The sequence below is a fragment of the Macrobrachium rosenbergii genome, chromosome 28 (genome assembly GCF_040412425.1).
Source record: "Macrobrachium rosenbergii isolate ZJJX-2024 chromosome 28, ASM4041242v1, whole genome shotgun sequence".
Taxonomy (NCBI): Eukaryota; Metazoa; Arthropoda; class Malacostraca; order Decapoda; family Palaemonidae; genus Macrobrachium; species Macrobrachium rosenbergii.
The window spans coordinates 12,859,106-12,875,000 of NC_089768.1; the positions used below are offsets into that span (position 1 = coordinate 12,859,106).

General features: G+C 36.2%; 1 protein-coding gene across 6 annotated transcripts in view; it reads right to left on the reverse strand.

The window, feature by feature from the left end:
- Window positions 1-737: 737 nt before the first annotated feature.
- Window positions 738-15,895, reverse strand: part of LOC136854035 (failed axon connections homolog) — a 20,408-nt gene continuing 5,250 nt past the window's right edge. For 2 of the 6 annotated variants that reach the window (XM_067130085.1, XM_067130086.1), the window contains exons 4-8: window positions 14,807-15,003; window positions 13,773-13,981; window positions 13,199-13,315; window positions 12,565-12,673; window positions 7,327-7,464 (exon numbers count right to left, since the gene is read on the reverse strand). In XM_067130085.1, coding sequence (XP_066986186.1) covers window positions 12,585-12,673; window positions 13,199-13,315; window positions 13,773-13,981; window positions 14,807-15,003 — 612 coding nt within the window. In that variant the 3' untranslated portion in view covers window positions 7,327-7,464; window positions 12,565-12,584. Of the gene's footprint in view, window positions 939-1,170; window positions 1,288-1,566; window positions 1,773-4,401; window positions 4,599-5,890; window positions 6,024-7,318; window positions 7,465-7,976; window positions 8,308-11,444; window positions 12,509-12,564; window positions 12,677-13,198; window positions 13,316-13,772; window positions 13,982-14,806; window positions 15,004-15,895 lie in introns of those variants that run through there. The other 4 variants (XM_067130083.1, XM_067130080.1, XM_067130084.1 and 1 more) reach the window with 4 other exon arrangements.

Genomic DNA, 15,895 nt, shown 5'->3' on the forward strand with positions numbered 1-15,895 from the left:
CCCAGTGAGGAGAGCAGCTTATTGCTAAAAAGGCCCAAATGAGGAGAGCAGAGTAGTACTAAAAAGGCCCCAACGAGGAAAGTGGCTTAGCACTAAAACGGCCCAGTGAGGAAATCGGTTTAGTACCAAAAAGGCCCCAATGAGGAAAGCAGCTTAGTACTAAAAATGCCCCAATGAGGAAAGCAGCTTAGTACTAAAAAGGCCCCAATAAGGAAAGCAGCTTAGCACTAAAAAGGCCCCAATGGGGAAAGCAGCTTAGTACTAAAAAGGCCCCAATGAGGAAAGCAGTTTAGTACAAAAAGGCCCCAATGAGGAAAGCAGCTTAGTACTAAAAAGACTCCAATCAATGAGGAAAGCCTAGTACTAAAAAGGCCCCAATGAGGAAAGCAGCTTAGTACTAAAAAGACTCCAATCAATGAGGAAAGCAGCCTAGTGCTTAAAAAGGTCCTACTCAATGAGAAAAGCAGCCTAGTACTAAAAAGGCCCCAATCAATGAGGAAAGCAGCCTAGTACTAAAAAGGCCCCAGTCAATGAGGAAAGCAGCCTAGTACTAAAAAGGCCCCAATCAATAAGGAAAACAGCATAGTACTAGAAACTGAATACATAAGTAAATGTCAAATTAGATGAGATAAATAACAATAAAAAAAATACAGAACGAAACAAATAAAACATGAAATAAGGCTCGCGTGAGCCTGATCAAAAACATAAATGTGTAATAGAGTAATAATGAAAGATGATTTAAGCAGGCAACATTTATTACTGAAAATAAATAGGTTGGAAATTACTATCTTTTATTTACACGATCATAACCTAAAACTATGTAAACATTTGTAAATATAAGGGTCATTTACACTTAGTTTTTTCTAAACACTGGTCCCAGTCAGGCCATAGTCTTCTCTTGACTCGTATTACATAATGATAGAGATTTGTAAACTCTCCTGAAATACGAGACCAATAATTAGAATCTGTTTTAATTAATTACCTTAAAGTAATAATTAAATTAAACAGTTATCTTTTTTTATAATTTCAAAACATTCTAATACAGAAAATTTGCATTCCTTGCGCCCAATAGTTCGAGTTCTTTATTGACATCGGTGCTATCAAAACAATTATACTTTTGTTTTCTTTCTTTTATAAGTTATACATAGAAATCAAGAGAAGCAAGCTTACCTTTAATGATATCATAATAAGGTGATCGATTGTAGTTGTACAGGATATTGGCAAGGAAAGCAAACATGGCGCAATCTACTTCGGTCAGGCTGTCCCCCATGAGATAATGTTTTCTCCCTGTTAGGATATGGAGAGGAAAAAAAACTCAGTTAATCGACTGTTGGTAGAGTTATTTTTTGGCTGACTGTGAAATAAGTCATTATTCACAACCTAATTCGCAACTAAGCCGCAAGTTGTCGTCAGCCTTGATGCTCACACATTTTTAATATCTATGTGCTATGTGTACGTAATTATTGTCATTCCAGAAAAATAGATTGGAAATTTTCATTTCTTATTTACACGATCATAACTTGAAACTATGTAAACATCTGTAAATAATTTGAATCCCACTTTTACCTAGGTATTTCGAAAGAGCTTTCAGATCGGCGGTTACCATCTCTTGGACTTCGGCGGGCGAGTGTCTTCCGAGCCCTTGGTACCAAAGAGCTGCCTTCTGACTTCGTACGAAAATAGGTTTTATTAGCCACACGTAGAAGGGCTGTTTCATCCCTTCCAAGATTGTCCTGCCGTCGTCAACTATGAATCGCCACACTCGAAGGCCCCTGAGAAAGAACAGAAGGTGATACTTTGGCTTGTTATCTACGGGTCACCTACTTCGAGGTGCTACTTTTCTTTTACTACCAAACACCGTATGGTAAATGTAAAGTAGACGGCCACACGAAGATATCGTTTATTAATATAATTTGTCGACCACATAATATAGAAATGGGTGTATACAATACTTTGATCCCCGAGGGGCTAGTACTAAACACGGCGTCTCAAGGAGCTTCCGCTATGTTTAGTACTATAGCACCTCGGAGCAGGTGACGCGTAGATAACAAGCTAAAGTAGCACCCTATATATATATATATATATATATATATATATATATATATATATATATATATATATATATATATATATATATATATATATACATAAAGTATAACCACGAGAAGGAAAAAAGAGAAAAAGTCATTAAACATGAAAAAATAACTAACATCTCAGTAACAAGAAGTAAATTAAGAGTTACATTTTAAATAACCGATATCATGATAACTCTTTCAAATAAAAAAAGTCTTGAATAGAATTATCTTTGGTCCTTCTCTGTCTAAAATAGGTTTATCGACAGAGTGAACCCTCTTGTCGTTAGGATTCTTATGGTGGCTGAACGGCTTTTACAGTCGCTTTAAAATTCGCCTTTGAGATTCCCACTCGCTATTATAGTCAGCCTGGTCACAGTAAACCGTGCGAATTAACAGCTATTCTGTCGACATCCGTATCTCAAACGCGAAGTTTACTACGACGCTAGGAAGATCACAGTCTAGAAATCAATGCCTTCTCTCGTTCGCTTATCTACTTAATACACATATGGCCCACAGTACACAGCATTTAAGGGACTAATAATTTCCGGGCAAAGAGCTGACTGCCGTGGGCTGGCTCATCCGGTAACGAAATTTGTTTCTGAGTGGGCCCTTCGGCCTATGGTAAACCGGTTTTTTTTTTTATTCACTCCACAATATCCGGAGTCCTGATGCTAATCCTTCCTTTGTCGAACGCCACTTTGTCTCACTCCACTACATTTTCCTCACCTTCTCTCTCAAAAAAAAAAAAAAAAAAAAAAAAAAAAAAAAAAACTCAGTTGTTCACCAGTAGCCCCTTCAACTTTTTCCAGGTTCTCACAGCACACGCTCCATTTTTTAAAGGTGGCTTCCATGCTGACTGCAGCACCAATATCCCTTAATCTATTCAGATATGAGCATCTTGAATCTCTTCCATAATGCTATTCACATCGGGTAAAACTTGAAACTACTACCTTGGCCTACGCACCCTTCTAGGTTCGGCAAAATGGTCGCCATGTTTAGTACCAGCCCCTTAGGGATGAACGTAAAACAAAAAACAGTGACGGTAATTTCCATAAGCAGAAACAAAAGATATAAACAAAACAAAAACGTGGACAAAAGGTGGTAAATATCCCGGTCGGCGACTGGCGGGAACCAAGTCGCGTTAGCAGTTTTAAGTTTCACCTTATATTGCTCAGAATTCACATTCTAAGTTTCTGCTATTCCCTTATGTTCTTATTTTCTCGTACTCAAGCTTGTCTCAACTTTTCACTTTTGTATTTCTCATCTTCCTGCCCTTCCCAGGCTTCCTTTATTGTTAGCATTCATTCTCAGAACACTATTTCTCAATATACTTGATTTCTAAACCAAACCTGATTAGAAATGTCATGACCATGTGAAATTCACTTCATTCGATTATGCTTCTGCCTGGTTTTTTCTCTCTCGTTTCCCACCTTAATTCTTACATTATGGCAGATGAAAAGTATACTTAACCCTTATACTTTATTAATACTTTTGGAGTGCAGGGTACTTTAGAGTTTTCTATCTGCAATCACATACTCCAAATGTATAAACATTAAAATAAAACTGAATTCACATTAATCAGTCGAGTGATCGAGCAGACGGTTGAGTATTATTTGTGTACTCTTATCCTAGGCTACAATTTGACTTCCCTGTTTCCTCTCTGAGAATATTGTTTAGGCTGCTTTTGTATTCAGCCGAGAACATTATGCCCTCATTTCCTTTTGCGGACGTCAGTAAACTCCACATTATTTGGCTCATCATGAATTTTCTCCCCCACCCCCTCCCCGCCTTGTTTAACATTGCAATTCTCTCCTTATTTTCGTTTAACTTTATTCCTATGATCTTTCGCTCTTCAAGAAGCTATCCGTCACTTTTTGTCTGTTGCTCATCTGTGTCTTACTTTCTCATTATTATTATTATTATTATTATTATTATTATTATTATTATTATTATTATTCAGAGGATGAACCCTATTCATTTGGAACAAGCCCACCAAAGGGACCACTGACTTGAAATTCAAACTCCAAAGAATATTTTGGTGTTCATTCGAAAGAAGTAACGGTATCACGTCTCTTCTTCAATGGGTCTCATTAATAATCATGGCACTGATTTGTCTATTCCACCGGCATTTTATTATTATTATTATTTCAGTAGATGAAACCTATTCACATGGAACAAGCACACAGGGGCCACTGACTTGAAATTCAATCTTCTAAAGAATGTTGGTTTCAACCTCCCACGGCAGACCCCACATTGCAGCAGTAACTGATCATGATACATAGAACCAGTTTGCGTGAGAATATTTTTTTAATTCCCTAGTACATACCAAGCTATGTGTTCTTCTATCATCATAGTAAAGCCTCGAGCTATGGCCTTCTCTTCCTCCGAAAGCCCTCTGCTGAAGTTCTTGTTGAACTTCTTCGCCAACGCTTCGATGATCAGCTGAGAGTCGTGCAGGTCTTGGCCGTTGAGGGTGATCCACGGAGTCTTCCCTTTCGCCCCCATGGGCTCGTCGTGCTCTAACTGAGAGGAGATCGAAATATGTTTATATATATATATATATATATATATATATATATATATATATATATATATATATATATATATATATATATATAATGTATAATAATATATAATATATATATATATACATATGTGTATGTATGCAGATAAATATGTAATACATACATACATTACATACACATATTTATGTATATATGTATAATGGTGGGCGTATGTTACGTTCGTATACGTGTACATCACGTTAAGTGACGGCAGTTTAAGTATTTCCAGGCAAAGGAGAAAAATGTAAATATATCAGTGCAAGAATATATATATAGCTTCCTTGAATAGTGACTGGTTTTGAATATTTATTGCCTGTTCTCTGCCAATATACATCAACCTGTTCATGCCGCGGGGTCATACAACTGACATGCTTCCCTGATTGATTATTTTCAACCCTAACTAAAACTCTTTAGGTCAAAACGGTCAAAATAAAAAGAAGTCTTTCCCGTTCCCAAGAAAACTTATTTAACTTTCATTTCTGTTTTTCAACTTTTTCTCCTTTTATTAAGATAATAACTATATAACTACATACATATATATATATGAATATATATATTATATATATATATATATATATATATATATATATATATATATATATATATATATTACATATACTTATGTATGAATATATATATATTATATATATACACACATGTATATAGTCTAAATATTTAGAAGCAAATAGTAACTTCAAGATCATTTCTCCACTTTAGTTAAAGGATTTTGAATTTATTGTTCACCTGCACTATCCATTCAACTGTCACTTTCTACGGACATAACTTGTACTACATTCATTATTTTTCATTTTGAGTATGGAAAGCGATGAATATATGTTAAAGCGAGTTCAAGTTTTCATTTTAACATTTTCTAAAGAACCCGAGATGTTCAATAAGAATACTTCGTACCTAGATTCTAGAATTTGAATATTGTGGATAGCGCCAAGGTTTTAGGAGTTCGTGGCAACTAGTCTCTCCACTTTTTGTGAGCTACATTTATTGCTTATGAAGACTCTTGCCCTTCAATAGTTAAAATATTTCAAGAAAAAGTTTGTCTCCTCAATTTCAAGTCATTAAAAAAATTATAATCAAGAACAAGAATCGGATCTCCGTAATTTTAAGTCATTAAAAGCAGTTTTTCACAAAAATTTAAAACATGAGTAAACAAGTATTTCCACAACGTGATAACGCGGCAGTTACATCTTTTTCGAGACGCATCAACGTCCACCGAACAAAGATAGTTAGCTATACCTTGTAAGGGATCTGGGCGAGGCGGAGATAAGTCAGCAACTTCATCACAAAAGGGGAGATGTTCGGAGTTAAAAAGCCGGGCGTGGGACAGTGGACCAGCACGACATCCTCCCCGGCAGTCCTCCAAATACTTCTGGAATATAGACAGTTTCCGCTATGATAGGACAATTCGTGAAATGTATATACGTACGTGTGTGTACATATATATATATATATATATATATATATATATATATATATATATATATATATATATATATATAGTCTATTATATCTTATAAAAATTAAGTATACCTTAGTTTAACCAGACCACTGAGCTGATTAACAGCTCTCCTAGGGCTGGCTCGAAGGATTAGACTTATTTTACGTGGCTAAGAACCAATTGGTTACCTAGCAACGGGACCTTCAGGTTATTGTGGAATCCGAACCACATTATACCGAGAAATGAATTTGTCACCAGAAATAAATTCCTCTAATTCTTCATTGGCCGGCCGGAGAATTGAACGTAGGCCCAGCACAGTGCTAACCGAGAACGATATCGACCCGTCCAATGAGGAAATTTATTATTATATCTTATAGATATAAATACTGGTAGATAAATATAGTTAGATAGACAGATAGGCTGACAGATAAACAGACTGATAGGCAGACACCCAATTTCTATATTTTATCATTGTTTTAAAAGGCCGCATGTGAAAACATTTAACATACCATCTAAGCAGTGACAACATTATAATCATTACTATTATAATATAAGACATTTTCAATCATCTTGTATGTCAATATTATACTTAGACCATTCGTTTAAATTTTTTGTCCACTGTATCAGGCTCTCACACCGAAGCCGGTTATCTGAGTGAGTGGATATTATAAAATTGTTTATGAAGAATAAACGTACCATGCAGTAATCTTTTTAAAACATAATTCATCACTACTCTCAAATCAACTATACAGTGCAAAAAGCTATGATTTTTCTTACAAATCAACTAAATCCAAAAAGCTATGAAGTTTCTTACAAATCGACTAAATCCAAAAAGCTATGAAGTTTCTTACAAATTAACTAAATGCAAAAAGCTATGAATTTTCTTACAGATCAACTAAATGCAAAAAGCTATAAAGTTTCTTTCAAATCAACTAAATGCAAAAGCTATAAAGTTTCTTTCACATCAAGCAAATGAAAAAAACTATACAGTTTCTTTTAAATCAGCTAATGCAAAAAGCTATAAAGTTTCTTTTAAATCAGCTAAATGCAAAAAGCTACAGTTGCTTTCAAATCAACTAAATGCAAAAAACTAGTATAATGTTTCTTTTAAATCAGCTAAATGCAAAAAGCTATAAATTTTCTTTTAAATCGGCTAAATGCAAAACCTCATTTAGTTTCTTAAACGTTTTGTAAAGAAAAATAGTCTACGATATTAGTCTCACTACCTTCTAATCTGTCTGAGTATGATGCGTCTATAGATATAAACGAGGAGCCCCGTCACCAGCGCGCTCACTAACACGGTGACTATGGATCCCTGGGAGGGCGTTGAGTCTGTTTCTGCCATTTCCTCCGAGCTATTGACTCCTTTTCCCTGAAATGAACGGTGGAAAAAAGTTATTGCCACAGGAGGGCAAAGTCGTGCACTAACGTGCATACGCACAAACACTATATATATACATACAGTATATATACATATAATATATATATACATATATATATATATATATAATATATATATATGATATATATATGTATGTATATATATATATATATATATATATATATATATATATATATATATATATATATATATATATATATATATATATATATATATATATATATATATATATATATATATATATATATATATATATATATATTATACAGCCAGCGATGGTCACAGCTGGATATGCATCAGTGAGGTGCAGGAAACAAAGACTTTTGCTAAAAACGGTCATTTATTCCCAACGGTTCGTAATGCCATCATTACATTTTCGAGGGCTGTGCGTCATAAGTAACATGAATCACACGAAAATTACAGAATTTCAAATTTGAAAGGTACCATCAATACAAATTTAAACCAACATCAAGAAAACTTACAGTAAGAACGAGTCAAGTATCACAAAATCCCTAAATTTAAAAACAGAAGATTAGCTAGACTGAACCAACCTTTTCAGTGGTAATGGTAGGACTGTGACGAGCAGCAAGACTAAGAAAGCTTTGTACAGTGTGCCGGCAGAAGTTCGGCTATTTAACGAGGGGAAGATGGTTTAATCATCATTGATTCTAGAATTGCCAGTTCATGGCTGTTGGCGGCTCTCGCAGTGATACTGAAAAATCTTGATTTTCGATGGATGTTTTACACATTTTTGAGTGATTCCTGATATTAGAGAAAACTCTGGGCTTGAAATTTTACTGCCTGTCCAGTAGCTCATATACATATACACAGACACAAATATATATATAATATACATAAAATTATATATTTATAGTATATATATGTATATGTGTGGCTGTGTGTGTATGTGTTATTCCATGAGATGTTACCTTTCCCAGAACAATTCTCAGCAAGAATAGTAAGATGAGAGTGCTAGAAACCTGCCCTTCTTCATTTTCAACTGCGACCCACTACGGTTGGCTAACTACAAGGGGCATAATTCACTATTCACGACAAGGGAGGTATAGCCTACAAGGAGTTAGCTACCTACTAATTCACTGCCTAACGATAACCATATTATTTGATATCTGAATTTTGTTCGTTAAAGTTGTCATGGGGTAGACGATCGGGAGGAAATACTGATAATGAGCTTTTTTTTTTTGTACCATTGTGCATGTCTAGATTAGTAATATACACCCCTCATTTTAAATAAACTTTCTATTTGCTGGGTTTTAGTCAGTGAATTATATATAAATTAAAAAGACGGTTTTCTGTAAAAGGGGTGGAATGGATTCTACTTCGTATTAGTGCTATGAGAATTATCTTTCTTATCTTCGCGGACATAATTATGATAAGAACAAATACACTCAATTTCCTAACTATTTAAGGGCTTTTTTTGGCAATCGGAATTTTCCTAGTGTTCACCTGAATTTCTACGCAAGTCTGCAGTAATTATTAAAAAAATATCAGTAACAGACTCCCGTTTTCTTGTGCTGGTCTTTTCTGTTAGTAAAAAGATATCTTGAAATGTTCGATTTTAATTAAACATGTCTATTTACAGCAAAAACCAGTGCAAAATGTGCCGAACAGTGTATAATCAAGGCCACCGAAAATAGATCTATCTTTCGGTGGTTTCGAATGCTGTATGAGCCGCGACCCACGAACTTTAACCAGGACTCGGTGGTGGCCTGTCCTCTATCGTTGCCAGAAGCACGTTTATGGCTAACTTTAACCTTAAATAAAATAAAACTAGAGGACTGCAATTTGGTATGTTTGATGATTGGAGGGTGGATGATCAACATACCAGTTTGCAGCCCCCTAGCCTCAGTAGTTCTTAAGATCTGAGGGTGGACAGAATAAAGTGCGGACGGACAGACAAAGCCGGAACAATAGTTTTCTGTTACAGAAAGCTAAAAAATTAACCTGTGACATAACATTGTAACAACCAGGTTACGAGAGACAAGATCAAAAGTTATTTATGCCTGTACCTTATCTGCATTACGTAACCATAGACGCAAAAGACGTTACGTCACCAGTCCTATCTATGAACAGGACTCATTGTACAACAGTAAATCAACATGATAAAAAAAGAAGATAAGGCCATTATAAACAAACATCGCTTTATTCGTAATATAAAACAAATTCCGATTGGGATTAACAGAGTTATGATTCCAAGATTTTAATCCATCTGTTTAATAATAAGTCGGTTATCATAGCAAAGTATTAATAATCAGCTAATCAAAATTTTCCTTTCTGCTGTTGCGAGATTATTTTCTGGGCGTAGTGCCGTCTGTGTACCTTATGCGGTGCACTGTAGGCATTACTTGAGATCCTTGGCAAAGTGCCTTCGGCCCCTAGCACCAAACCCTTGCGTTCCTTTTACTGTGCCTCCTTTCATATTCTCTTTCTTCCATCTTACTTTCCATCCTCTCCTAACAATTGATTCATAGTGCAACCGGAGGTTTTCCTCCTGTTACACCTTTCAAACCTTTTACGGTCAATTTCCGTTTCAGCGCTGAATGACTCCATAGGTCCCAGTGCTTGGCCTTTGGCCTAAATTCTGTATTCAGTTCAGTTCAACTTAGAATATTTTCTGTCACGTTTCAAATACTTGAAGAAATCTATTACTATAATATCTCTAATGACAAGACAATCTTTATGACTACGAATTGATCGCCTGAATTTTATTCGGACTTACAGGTTTAATGTTTTTCGTGAAATTCATTCGTTTTTCGTTAACTTTTTCATGAATTTCGTTCGTTTTTCGTTACCTTTTTCATGAATTTCATTCGTTTTTCGTTAACTTTTTCATGATTTTCATTCGTTTTTCGTTAAATTTTTCATGAATTTCATTCGTTTTTCGTTAATGTATTTCATGTTTTGTGTGGTAGCTCGACAAAATGCCACACTTGCGCTCACAACAGCCCTGGAAAAGCTGACACGCACAACGATGTACTGTTGCGTACAGATGACTAACTCACAGAAAATTTTCATTATTTTCCAACTCTTACACCGTAATTCGTGCAGCTTCTTAATTTTCGAGGCTGAAGCCTGAAAATCAACCTTATCACATACAGACAAAAGGAACTTGCTAACTTGACGGCTGCCAAAAACTAAACACGAAAAGATACGAGTCCCATCTAAGCTGGCCTAAATAATAGTCATTATTTTTTTATCCCACTGGGCATATGTCAGCCAAATTAAAAGCTTGTGTAACCATCTGCCGCTTAGTCATGCCTAGTTAACTGCAGAGGTGGACGCGGCTTGGCATTAATCTCTATGTCGCGCAAGTTAATTTTCTCGGCAAAGTCATGAAAATTCCGATGATTTTAGAGGACGTCTACAGAGTGTGCTGTAGGAAGCTCATTCTTTTTGTAATAAGGAACGGCAGAAAATTTAATTCATTTTTCTTGTTAATTATTATTTGTCAGTAACTAGTTGTGAGCTAGTTTGGAGGGGAATATAAAAGGAATAGGTTTGATAATGATACTATTGACAAAATCATGAGTTAAGAATAAATCTGGTAATTAAGAACTGGTTAAGCAATTACATACACACACACACATACACATGCGCACATTATATATTGTATATATATATATATATATATATATATATATATATATATATATATATATATATACATACATATATATATATGTGTATATATATATAAATATATATATGCATATATATATATATATATATATATATATATATATATATATATATATATATATATATATATATATATATACGTTCTTCCTTGGTGAAAGACTAGTTGCACAACGCACCCCCCGTTAATATCATATAAAAGTGCTCGGAAAACAACGCCAGCATCAAAATTAAAGAAAAATATACTAGCAAGGAAAATGACATTATCCTTTTTTAACCAATATACGTAACCTTACCAATATCCAAATGTATCTCTCCCGTCCTTCTTCCTTGGGAATTCTTTTTATAGCTGATCTTCACAAGAGACACAAAGACGAGTCGCCAAGTCTTAACGAACACTCGAATTTCAAAGTAAAAAAAAAAAGTTTAAGTTTAATCGAATTTTATATCACACACGTCGCTGCGGTCTTGCGACAGTTCTGTCCGTTTATTCCAGCAAGAGTCCGAAGGCTCTCACTGCTGGCTGACTGCAGACCGAAGGCACTCAAGGAATCGTCACCTATTGTGACGTATTTGACTGAATTTCACTTAACACATATTGCTTTTGTCCCTCACTCTCTCAGCATCACAATAATAAACCTTGAGATAAGATTACCCTTCGGAGAGTGCGCTATCGGGAGATAAAAGTATTGTGGATCAACATGTTTGTTTTTCTTGACTTTTGATAATCTATTTTCTCTTTCCTGGGAGGGAAAGAGATTGCTATTGCCCTTTAAAATCACAGGAAAAATGTTATTTCGCTTCGGCTTTTGTTCGTTCCTTGCCCTTGGTGCCAGTAATGTTTGTTGTTGCTAACCTTACAGGTACAAACGGCAGTTCCTTGCAGAGCTTCTTCTTCTTTTAGATTACAGTTGGCCAGAAGCCAGTACGCCCTTTCCTTGAGGCGGCCAATAAGTGGAGCAAGGCGTGAAAGGGTTTAGGTGGCCTTCCGGGCTCTGCACGGCCAACAGAGACGCTTGCAGAGCTACAAGCTTCACTCTGGACCCTGTACAGCCAACAGAGACTCTTGCAGAGCTACAAGCGTCTCTCTGGATTCTGTACAGCCGACAGAGAGGCTTGCAGAGCTACAAGCGTCTCTCTGGACTCTGTACAGCCACCAGAGAGGCTTGCAGAGCTACAAGGGTCTCTCTGGTCCCTGTACAGCCAACAGAGAGGCTTGCAGACCTACAAGCGTCTCTCTGGATTCTGTACAGCCGACAGAGAGGCTTGCAGAGCTACAAGAGACTCTCTGGGCTCTGTATAGCCACAAGAGACGCTTGCAAAGCTACAAGCGCTCAAATTGCTGGCAAGGATTTCTTCAACTAAACAAAAATAACTTTCCTCGATTAATCAATAACAATAGCATTTAGCGTTTACATTTTGATGGCTCGCAGCTCCTAGTGCTTTGGTGGCTGAAGGCACAGTTCCCAGTCTGGCCAAAGTTGCTCCTTCAGCCTCATTACGTAGGATTCAAGGTTACTTAAATCTGCAAAGAAAGGGAAAGGGAAAGATTTGAAACTCGTAAATACTCTGTTTGTCGCAATGTAATAAACAAAAAGTAACGAAATATGTGCATGTATGCGTTTACTAGACTCCAGTCTTAAAGTTACAAAAGAAGAAAATTTAAAACTGGGTTTTCTTAAGACGCGAGTCCTTTCGTTTATAGCGAACAACAGTTATCTCACAATTTCATTTATCTAATCGACGGAAAGTATTTTTCTATTTTTAGCAACTCACTATAGCAATTCAGAACCGCTAAAACAGAACAATATTTTCTGCCGATTAGATAAATGAAACTTAGCCATAGCCGTATATACAAAAATGAAACTAGTGGTAGGCATATACAAAAAGGTTATATACTTTCGACATAAGATTTCAGTGTTCAATTTTTACATTGAGTGTGGAAGAGCCGTGACCCCAAATAGGAAGGTCATCCTAGCACCAGATATCTAACCAGCTGAAATTATATCTAAAGATTTCGCTATCTTTAAAAAAAAAAAAATTTTTTTACCTGTGAGTGTTGTATAAAAAGGAGACCGTCTATAATTGTAATATATGTTTGCAAGGTGTGCAAACATCACACAGTCTACTTCACTAATTTCGTTGCCCATCAGGTAGGGATTTTCACCTGTAATAAAAAGAAATGTGCAATTAGGAATACTTTCCACATATATCGTTGCGTGAAAACAGCGTTGGCTAAACCTACGCGAATGGACATCAGCATAGGATAAGTTATGACTAAAACTCATAAAGCCAGCATGAACTGAGTTAGAATTGAAGAATGGGGCAAATGTGATTTCTTATAAATGTCAGTAACATAAAGCCACAATTTTCCTAGTTTTGACTTATTACCTTTGCCAAGTTACGTGTGGATTTTAACCAAAATTTGGCTAAAATTGAGCCTTAACACTGACAACAAGTGATTAGATTTTGGCAGAGACGGGATTGTACCATTTGGGTAAAGGGAACTTTTTTTTTGCAAAGAAACTCTGACTGGAGGTTAGATCTCCTCTTAACCTGTAAGACATTCTTTGATTTTTTTTTCTTATCAACACATTGCAAGTCAAACAATTTTAGAACCTCACCCAGCTGGTTTGACAGAACAGCCAGACTTTTCCCAACAATATCAACAACCTCCGAAAACGTGTGTCGTCCTGTTCCTTGGTACCAGAGATCATCTATCATCTTCTTGCGGTAAAGAGGCATCGCGAGCCTCAACACGGCGGGAACGTCTTCCATGCATTCGGCAAACCCAGCACACTTATCAATGTCATAGCGCCACACCCTTAAGCCCCTGCAAAGCACGACGAGAGATTCCTAAGTACAGTTTGAGTTCAGCGGTGAAATATTATTCTGGCAAGACAAATACATACAAGTAAAAACTTCGGCGCAATCGAGTTTTCTGTACAGCTTATAATGCTATATGAGCCGTGGCCCATAAAACTCTCAGCCTGTCGTGGTGACCTGTGTTGCTGCGTTGCCAGAAGCACGATTATGGCTAACTTTAACCTTAAATAAAATAAAAAAAATACTGAGGCTAGAGGGCTGTAATTTGGTATGTTTGATGATTGGAGGGTGGATGATCAACATGCCAATTTGCAGCCCTCTAGCCTCGGCAGATTTTAAGATCTGAGGGCGGACAGAAAAAGTGCTGACAGAAAAAGTGCGGACGGACAGACAAAGCCGGCACAATAGTTTTCTTTTACAGAAAACTAAAAACATCGCTGGGAAAGTTGAAAGTGGTCACAGATTTGTCGAATGAAACACGACCAGAAATTTGTTGAATTAAACACAACTTGACGCTAGGAATAATAATAATAATAATAATAATAATAATAATAATAATAATAATAATAATAATAATAATAATAATAATAATAATAATAATAGATTTCATTTCAACTCAAGGCCATATACTGTACATGGAATATACAAAGTAGAGACAATAACATGATAAAAAATGATAAATCGGCAACATCCAAACAGTTGCTGAAGAAGTATAAAAAAAGTATTCATAATAATGGTAACGACAGTAACAATATTAAGAATAGTAGTAAAAAAGAATTAAGGAAAGACTTTTAAAAGCCCATTCACCACAAAACCCCCGGAATGCTCTCACCATATGAGATGTTCATCCATCATGACGGCGAAGGCCCTAGCGATGGCTCTCTGATCAACCGTCAGGTGGGCACTCGTATCTTTCCCGAACTCCTTCGCCAGGTTCTCCATCACCAGCTGAGAGTCGGCGAGGTCCTTCCCGTTTATGGTCACCCAGGGCGTTTTTCCTTTCGGACCCAGGGGCTCGTCGAAATCCACCTGCGGGGAGGAAAGTATGATGTGACGACCAAGGTGATAAATCAGAATATATTTTTGCTAGATGGGTTTTACTCTTCGACACTGGTCTTTAGTCCGCAGAAATCAATTGAATGTCGCTTCAGTGATGCTATTGCTTGTGAGAACCGCAGTTTAGAAATGTGATGGTTAAGGCAATAACTTTAAGAAATATAGGTGAAATAAGCGTTAAATGATCGACTTAAAAGAACAAAATAGACGATACTGATAAAAATAGCATGGAAAAAATCGCTCGCGTTGTAAAATTAATTCTCAGATTACCGGTGTCCACAATGTAACAAAGGGAACTTTAAACAAAAACATCATTACTGCAGAGTAAACAAACATGAAGTTGATTCTGTGTGTGTGTGTGTGTTTTGTTTATTTTGAAAGTTTAGGGAGTGGCATGGGTAGGGAGACGAGGAAGGTAATAAGAACGGGAGCCAGTAGTTTGTAAAAGCTTTCTTGACTCGAGAATAAAAACCTGTTTTCTTTACCCAAAGGCGGCTAATGACATTAAGGTAAAACATGTGTATTTATTCTTGTCTCTTCATATTACTTCTTAATAAGAGAAATCTTCGAAGAATAATTTGTACTTAATTTTTTATTACCGTTTCTTTTCAAGGATCAACTAATAATCAAGAGATAGCTATAGGAGTGGGATATAGAATTTAGGCCAAAGGCCCAGCCAGCACTGGGACCTAAGAGGTCATTCAGCGCTAAAAGGGAAATTAACAGTAGGCAGGTCTGAAAGGTGTAACAGGAGGAAAACCTTGCAGTTGCACTATGAAACTATTGTTAGGAGAGGGTGGAAAGAGATGGAAGACAAAGAATATAAACGGAGGTACAGTAAAAAGAATGAAAAGGGTTGCAGCTA